The sequence below is a fragment of the Notolepis coatsorum genome (assembly GCF_963971535.1).
Source record: "Notolepis coatsorum genome assembly, chromosome: 12".
NCBI classification, from domain to species: domain Eukaryota; kingdom Metazoa; phylum Chordata; class Actinopteri; order Aulopiformes; family Paralepididae; genus Notolepis; species Notolepis coatsorum.
In genome coordinates this window covers 5,344,479-5,354,157 of record NC_140176.1, presented here as the reverse complement: position 1 = coordinate 5,354,157, position 9,679 = coordinate 5,344,479, and the positions used below count along the sequence as shown (strand labels likewise).

The following is a 9,679-nucleotide window of genomic DNA, read 5'->3' as shown; positions in this document are numbered from 1 at the left end:
GTTTTGAGTATTGTGTTTTTTACTGTGGTATTATTCTCCACTGCAGTGTGCATAGAGAAGTATTATTAGATGCCGAAGATCATCCACCAAATGTTACGTACCTCAAATAATAAACTATTTGTGTGTTGTAGATGTGATGGAAATAAAAGTACTCTTTGGAACAGAAAGGGAATTCCATGAAATTGTATAATGATTTGTATAATAAAATTGTATGTATTTCCCCCCAAAAAAACTAGTTTACCATTGTAAGCTACGATTTCTATCGAAATTTAGCAAAATCCCCAATATTCCTGAACTTAACTTCCCATTGAAAATGTCCAGAAACGTTCTGCCACTTTACTGCCCTATTATAATAACAGGATATTAACGGTTGTGTTTATTTCTGCCACTTTACTGCCCTATTATAATAACAGGATATTAACGGTTGTGTTTATTTCTGCCACTTTACTGCCCTATTATAATAACATGATATTAACGGTTCTATTTATTTCTGCCACTTTACTGCCCTATTATAATAACATGATATTAACGGTTCTATTTATTTCTGCCACTTTACTGCCCTATTATAATAGCAGGTTATTAACGGTTGTGTTTATTTCTGCCACTACTGCCCTATTATAATAACATAATATTAACGGCTGTGTTTATTTCTGCCACTTTACTGCCCTATTATAATAACAGGATATTAACGGTTGTGTTTATTTCTGCCACTTTACTGCCCTATTATAATAACATAATATTAACTGCTGTGTTTATTTCTGCCACTTTACTGCCCTATTATAATAACAGGATATTAACGGTTGTGTTTATTTCTGCCACTTTACTGCCCTATTATAATAACAGGATATTAACGGTTGTGTTTATTTCTGCCACTTTACTGCCCTATTATAATAACAGGATATTAACGGTTGTGTTTATTTCTGCCACTTTACTGCCCTATTATAATAACAGGATATTAACGGTTGTGTTTATTTCTGCCACTTTACTGCCCTATTATAATAACATGATATTAACGGTTCTATTTATTTCTGCCACTTTACTGCCCTATTATAATAACATGATATTAACGGTTCTATTTATTTCTGCCACTTTACTGCCCTATTATAATAGCAGGTTATTAACGGTTGTGTTTATTTCTGCCACTACTGCCCTATTATAATAACATAATATTAACGGCTGTGTTTATTTCTGCCACTTTACTGCCCTATTATAATAACAGGATATTAACGGTTGTGTTTATTTCTGCACAAACACTGCTTCCTCGCGGCCGAGTGACCAGTCCTACCAAGTAGCAAACGGACCCATTACTTGTATTCAACAGACTTAAAGGTAGAATCTAATGCAGTCAAACTGCAACGTCTAGGTAAAAGAGCCCAGCTTGGTATTGCCCTTTGTTTTATATTTGTTTTGGTCTAATGTGGGTTGGAGTTGAGTGGGGATAGAGGCATTGCTAGCTATTATATGCAAACATTTTAAACAAAGTGCAATGTCGCTGTTTGACAGCATTACAGATTTAAACCATTTGTTTGTGGCCAATGATTTTTTTTGTAAGTGATGCCATATTCAGGTCGACACACTCCTCAGATTCCTATGTTGATCATAGGTTCATCTTAACCATAGGCTTCTGATATTCATTGTGACGGCAGTGTTTCATTGGTTTGGTTCTCCAGGGCCCGGAGTTCAAAACTTGTAATCCCTATCTGATTGGATCAGATTTGTATTCATTCCATTTCAACTCATTATGAATTGAAAATGAGGGACCCTGATGTAAACAAGACTAAAGTCTTTCTCTGGTCTGCTGCATCCCCTTAACAATTGTGTGTATTGAGCTGTACTGTACCCATTCTGCAATCTGTTCATTAAAATGTTCAATCAATCAATCAATCAATAGGGATGAATTGAAAATGGGGGACCCTGATGTAAACAAGACTAAAGTCTTTCTCTGGTCTGCATCCCCTTAACAATTGTGTGTATTGAGCTGTACTGTATTGTTGTACCCATTCTGCAATCTGTTAATAAAATGTTCAATCAATCAATCACCAAGTAGAAAGAGGAAGTTACGGGGTAGCTTATATCCTATGCAATATACTCTGTGATATTTTATAACATTACAAAAATGAAATTACATAATAAAAATTAAAAACCTTATTTATGTATTGTGTTGTCAATCAGAAAGCAGCATCCCAAGGTAACCTCGTTCCCAGCTTTATCCCAAGGAGACTGGAGACTTGCACGTGATTGGCCATTCGTCACATGACGTTAATACCCGGAAGTGCCACTCTGTATTTTCTGACAACACAGGCTGTAAGAAGACTACAGTACTGAACTGAACTAAGTTAGCAGAAAACGAGACAGAAATAACCAAATACACGTTTGATACTGATGGAGGAACATTACCTGGAGCTGTGTGAGAACCCCGTGCAGTTTGAAAACGCCTCCAGTGTCAACAATGTGTTTTTTGACGAAGCGAACAAACAGGTAAGTTAAGCTAACAACTCACTGTAAGTGAACCAGTGTCCAAGTAGCTGCACTGAACCTAACAGCCACAGATAATAACACCAGCATGTCAACACACATCTATATTTAATTATACACAACAGAAACATTATCAAGTCATTTAGCTTACTGTAGTTTAATCCCAGGCAATATTATATTTAAGAGCTATTCATATGAGCTAGCTAGTATAAAGCTAACTTTACTGACTCCTTCATTCTTCAGAGTGATTGATTGAAAACGTTGTTATTAACAGATTGCAGAATGGGTACAAGAATACAGTACAGCTCAATACACACAACTGCTAAGAGGATGCAGACCAGAGAAATACTTTCGTCTTGTTTACATCAGGGTCCCCCATTTTCAATTCATCAAGACATTTATGACATACAAGACATGCAAAGAGAGAGAGAGGGGGACAACTACTTGGTCATAGGGGATGAGCTACTGTTACCTCATGGATTGTAGTCATGCGTACACGTACAGTACATTCTATAACATTGATATCCTATTGTGGCCTGGTGTTGGCTCTCTGTCTCATCATGCCTAGTCAACTCTAGACACAAACTCATGTTGCTGATGTCGATGCTTAATATATGATCTGTTATTATTATTAATGTTGTCTTGACTATTATCTGATAATATGAATGTTGTCTCGACTATTGTCTGATCATATTAAAGCCGCTGTGTAGGCAGCTTCAGAGAAATGTGCGTGAGTGAGTTGACCTGCCCAGCAGAAATGTAACGAGCTCTGCATCACTTTTCAAGCCCAATACGTCGTGCAGCGACAGAGGTTCAATCCCCACAGACAGACTCCCAGAGGCACCAGCAGCATTGAGCGATGGGCCAAAAGTTAACATCATCTCCCTGCATCAATAACCAATCATATAAATGGTAAATGGCTGCATTAATATAACAGCTTTTATCCAAAACACTTTACAATTTTGTTCCTCACATTTTTACCCATTCACTCACACATTCACACACACCGACGGTCGGAGGCGACCATGCACGGTGCCAACCTGCTCATCGGGAGCAGTTAAGTTTCAAGTTCAAGTTTCTTTAATAGTTGTCATACAGAAGTACAGAATACTTTTATACAAAATGCTTCTTACTGTTACGCTCCAGAGACTGTGCAAGACAAGATAAGTATGAAATAAAATAACATAGTAAAATTAGAAGTAAAAAAATGAGGTCACAGTGTTCAGTTTAGACATAATATGTAGTTTAGACATATTATGTACAATGTTCGATGCAGAATAGACGTAGTTACCATACAATATACAATACTGTGCAGTGTACTAATATACAATACTATATAGTGCAAGGCAGAAATGGGACGAGGTGCAGTTTAGGTACAATTCACAGTAGGTGTACGAGTTGTAGTGCAAATCCTTTATCAATAAATATAAAGTGTAAAGTGTGTTTGTGTGATCTAAAGTGTGGAGAGTGGGTGCTGCAGTGTGTTGTTTGTTTGAGTGAGTGTGTGCGTGTGGGTGTGTGTGCTGTGTGCATTTGATGGTTGTTGCATAGTGTTTATTGTTCGTTTAGCAGCCTGATGCTAGCCTGACGTAGTTAGGGGTTAAGTGTCTTGCTCAAGGACACTTCGGCACGCTGCCCGGGAGGAGGAGCGGGAATCGAACCGGGAACCTCTGTCCTCTGGATTACCAGACGACTGCTCTACCTCCCGAGCCACTGTCGCCCCCAATCGGGTGTATTTTGGCCCAGCAGAGTAGTGTTCCCGGGTCGCACCGGAGAACTAACACCACCACTGTGTTCCTCGTCAAACACCTGCCGTCGATCACAGGCTGAGAAATATATACGTATTTATTTTTAATTCATCTTAAACCTGGTGCCGTCGGGAGTCTATGGAAAACCATTGTTGCATGGGTTTGAAAAGTGATGCAGAGCTTGCTCTGTTTCTGCTGGCCAGGTATTGATGATTACTCTTTGCTAGCTTTAACCCTTTCACTGCCACACGACAGAAGGTTAACCCTTTACTATCACACTACCGACGGTCGTCGCAGTGAAAGGGTTAACCGTTTGGTAGTGTGGCAGTGAAAGGGTTAATGTAGTCTTCTTGACTATTCATTGATAATATTAATATAATGTCAGATTATTAATCTGTAGGTTTTAACCTACAGGTGTTAAATCCGATTATTAATATACAGGTGTTGAATCCGATTATGAATATTCAGGTGTTAAATCAGATTATTAATCTACGGTAAGATTATTATTAATCTATAGGACAGGTGCTGGTCAGACTATTAATCTACTGGTGGTAATAAATCAGATTATCAATCTACATGCGTTAAATCGGATTATTCATCTACAGGTGTTGGTAAGATTATTAATCTATAGGACAGCTGTGCTGGTCAGACTATTAATCTACTGGTGGTAAATCTGATTATTAATCTTAATTAATAATCAGTCGTTAATGACATCAGAATATTCATCTACATGTGTTCTATGATGATGTAACGGTTGCTGTTTTGCCTCCAGGTGTTTGCGGTGCGCTCCGGCGGGGCCACTGGGGTGGTGGTCAAAGGCCCCGACGATAAAAGCTCTGTGGCCTTCAGGTAGAAGCCAAGTCGATTTCCACTTCCAATATATCATTGTAAATTAGTTTAAAGGGGAACTATTTTACTATTTCTTTCACTATTTGGGCACTTTTACACAATTCCTGTGAGTTTATGGAACACCTCTGTAATTTCTTATTTTTTTTAATTCATTGTTTTGTATTTCTAATCAAGTCCTCAAAAACAGCATTTTTCTACCTGAAGATTTTAAGCCGTTTTGAGGCTGGGCTCCAACCACTGTGTGGCCTGGTCCTGGTGCCTGAGTTGCCACATTATTATGCAGCTGAGTCTCTCTGACATCACAAATCAGCACATTTTCAGATGACTCAGTTCAGTGAGGGTGAATATTGTGAGAGGAGAATTGGAAGAATGCGCCAATATGAGAATTAGAGACATAGATCCTATTAATATAAGTCCACATAGCTAGGAAACAATGCTAAACACTGAAAAAGGCCATTTATAAGATAGTTCCCCTTTAACGTTGAACACGAAAACACACACACACACACACACAGAGGAAAGGAGGACAGAGCAATCACGTATTAGACAATGACGCATCTGTTTCTATATATATATACTTGGTGCCCCTATACCATTGTTTAGGGGAAAGCCCTGTATTCTAGCCACAGGTAGGCTACACCTTCTGGGTAGTTTTTGGAATACCTCCCAAGCCTATCATGTCTTCTTTGTACTTCACACAGAATGGATGACAAAGGCGAGGTGAAATGCATCAAGTTCTCCATCGGAAACAAGATCCTGGCTGTCCAGAGAACTGCTAAAGCTGTGGTAAAGTCAAGGAAACTATAAAAGAAGGAAGGGTCTTCACGTCACCGTGTAGTGTGTGTGTGTGAACGCACATTGGTGCCAAGTGTGTGGACATTTTCAGTTAGGAAATTTCAGTTCAGCCGACATCGAGTTGGAAGGGGATCAGCCATCTCCTCATTTATGACCCGTCATTTCAACAGTTCATTATTACATCATGTCGGAATCATCTGCAATTTGTTGCATTGTTAACTAGCTAAAATGTTATATATTGGTTGATGTATATTTAAATATTTCAATAGCACCAACATCTGGCACCGAGCAGAGCATAGAACACTGGCCGATATAATGAGCATTTATTTTTTTATAAAATTGTATAATAACAAGGACACAAAATTGCAGAATTTAAGTTCACTAATGTCAGCTGTATTAGCTAGCTAGCTTAGCTGGTGGTTGGGACATCTAGGTTTGCACTTATATATATACATGGAGTTAGCTTACATTTAGCCTGTGGAAATGTTGCTAAACTGTGTATATAAAATATGGCAGTATTTTCCCCTTCAGAATATCTGTGAATTTAACGTGACTGGGTCTTATAAGGGTACCCGTATGTTTTAATGTGACTGGGTCTTATAAGGGTACCCGTATGTTTTAATGTGACTGGGTCTTATAAGAGTACCTGTATGTTTTAATGTGACTGGGTCTTATAAGGGTACCCGTATGTTTTAATGTGACTGGGTCTTATAAGGGTACCCGTATGTTTTAATGTGACTGGGTCTTATAAGGGTACCTGTATGTTTTAATGTGACTGGGTCTTATAAGGGTACCCGTATGTTTTAATGTGACTGGGTCTTATAAGGGTACCCGTATGTTTTAATGTGACTGGGTCTTATAAGGGTACCTGCATGTTTTAATGTGACTGGGTCTTATAAGGGTACCCGTATGTTTTAATGTGACTGGGTCTTATAAGGGTACCTGCATGTTTTAACGTGACTGGGTCTTATAAGGGTACCCGTATGTTTTAATGTGACTGGGTCTTATAAGGGTACCCATATGTTTTAATGTGACTGGGTCTTATAAGGGTACCCATATGTTTTAATGTGACTGGGTCTTATAAGGGTACCCGTATGTTTTAATGTGACTGGGTCTTATAAGGGTACCCGTATGTTTTAATGTGACTGGGTCTTATAAGGGTACCCGTATGTTTTAATGTGACTGGGTCTTATAAGGGTACCCGTATGTTTTAACGTGACCGGGTCTTATAAGAGTACCTGCATGTTTTAACGTGACTGGGTCTTATAAGAGTACCTGCATGTTTTAACGTGACTGTGTCTAATAAGAGTACCTGCATGTTTTAACGTGACTGGGTCTTATAAGAGTACCTGCATGTTTTAACGTGACTGTGTCTAATAAGAGTACCTGCATGTTTTAACGTGACTGTGTCTAATAAGAGTACCTGCATGTTTTAACGTGACTGGGTCTTATAAGAGTACCTGCATGTTTTAACGTGACTTGGCCCTACTTGATAATAGTACCATTGCTACTGTTGTTTGTCTTGTTGTTCTTCTTCTTCTCTTCCGCTCTGGAAAACTAACCAATCATTGATGGACCTAAAACACATCACTCGCATACTAAAGACCGAGTCCCCTGGTGATGGTTTAATCGCATTGTAAACTTGTTTGGAGGGCTTCAATGTAACAGTCATGTGTAAAAGATTCCGCACTGCAGCGTTAAATGCCTTTATTCTTTTCACCTTGTTTTCCTCTCAGGATTTCATCAACTTCATCCCGCTTTTTGCCCCCTGGGAGTTTACTCAGGAATGCAAGGTATCGAGGCACCCTTACTACTTTAAATCACTGCCAATTACTACTTTAATCACTGCCAATACAGACTCTGACGGTATGACCCATAGAGGCACCCTTACTGATATGATAAACATCATTACCATGTAGGACCAATATGATAAACATCATTACCATGTAGAACCAATATGATAAACATCATTACCATGTAGAACCAATATGATGAACATCATTACCATGTAGAACCAATATGATGAACATCATTACCATGTAGAACCAATATGATGAACATCATTACCATGTAGAACCAATATGATAAACATCATTACCATGTAGAACCAATATGATGAACATCATTACCATGTAGGACCAATATGATAAACATCATTACCATGTAGAACCAATATGATGAACATCATTACCATGTAGAACCAATATGATGAACATCATTAACATGTAGAACCAATATGATGAACATCATTACCATGTAGAACCAATATGATGAACATCATTAACATGTAGAACCAATATGATGAACATCATTACCATGTAGAACCAATATGATAAACATCATTAACATGTAGAACCAATATGATAAACATCATTACCATGTAGAACCAATATGATAAACATCATTACCATGTAGAACCAATATGATAAACATCATTAACATGTAGAACCAATATGATAAACATCATTACCATGTAGGACCAATATGATAAACATCATTACCATGTAGGACCAATATGATAAACATCATTAACATGTAGAACCAATATGATAAACATCATTACCATGTAGGACCAATATGATAAACATCATTACCATGTAGGACCAATATGATAAATCGACTGGATCAACTTGTCTTGACATGTGGTTTTCCATACCTAAGCAGATATTGTAATTAGTAATGCGGATAAACAAAGTTATGTTATATTGTGTTATGTAGTATTGTATTTACCGCTGTCAAGTTAATCAAGTTTTTTTCTTTTTGTATTATAAGTAAAAGTACATTCTATAATATAAAAATTATACTAAATTATGTTATATCTAGTCAAATTAATGGAAGAACAAATGTAAATGTAAGGGGGTAGCGATCAATAAGCTTAGCGTCCCTCTACTCCTTTTTTGAACATGTCGACCGACTACAGTAAATACATTGCTCTTGACTTTTTGTTTATCATTTTTTCTTTTTTTATTATTATGATTGTTCTGTTTGACGGAGCTAGATATTGTGATTTTGTTTGGAGGAATATGGAGAATACATGTTCAAAAATAAACCTTTTCATTAATTCATTCATATATAGCGATATCAAAATAAGGGCTTCTGAATATTATGATATTGATCTTTTTCCATACGCCTCAGCCCTTGTTGACTGTTTTCTGATCATGTGGGTCTGTTGATGCTGTTCCTCATAATACTGTATGTTGTTGCTTATCTGTCTGTCTGTTTATCTGTCTGTTTGTTTGTTTGTTTGTTTGTTTATCTGCCACATCAGACGAAGAATGCCAGTGTGCTGGGCTTCTGTTGGACAAACTGGAACGAAATCGTCTTCATCACAGACCAAGGAATAGAGTTCTACCAGGTTAATATCCTGTTTGTATCTTTTTGAGATTTTCTTCTCTCTCTCCATCTCTCTCTCTCTCTCTCTCTCATTCTATCTATGTCTCTCTCTCTCTGTCTGTCTGTCTCTCTATCTCTATGCATCTCTCAATTCAATTCAAAGGTGCTCTATTGGCATGAATGTCGAAAAGTTAACAGTATTGCCAAAGCAGTTTGTCAAAACTAAACCTAGGTTTCTTAGAATAAAACAAGACAAATTATAAATAAAAAGGTTCTCCCTGTCTCTGTCTCTCTCTCTGTCTCTTTCTCTCTCTCACTCTCTTTCGCTCTCTCTCTCTCCCCCCTCTCTCTCTCTCCCTCTCTACCTCTCCTCTCTCTCTCTCTCTCTCTCTCTCTCTCCCCCTCTCTCTCTCCCCCCCCCCCCCTCTCTCTCTCTCTCTCTCTCTCTCTCTCTCTCTCCCCCCCTCTCTCTCTCTCCC

At 38.0% G+C, this 9,679-nt stretch overlaps 1 protein-coding gene across 1 annotated transcript in view; it reads left to right on the top strand.

The window, feature by feature from the left end:
* The first annotated feature begins 2,306 nt into the window (after positions 1–2,306).
* The window catches only part of rmc1 (regulator of MON1-CCZ1), a 30,391-nt gene continuing 23,018 nt past the window's right edge, over positions 2,307–9,679 (top strand). The window contains exons 1-5 of the mRNA XM_084326330.1: positions 2,307–2,478; positions 4,996–5,072; positions 5,774–5,858; positions 7,604–7,660; positions 9,136–9,222. Of these exons, the coding sequence (XP_084182456.1) occupies positions 2,383–2,478; positions 4,996–5,072; positions 5,774–5,858; positions 7,604–7,660; positions 9,136–9,222 (402 nt within the window). The 5' untranslated portion in view covers positions 2,307–2,382. The remainder of the gene's footprint in view (positions 2,479–4,995; positions 5,073–5,773; positions 5,859–7,603; positions 7,661–9,135; positions 9,223–9,679) is intronic.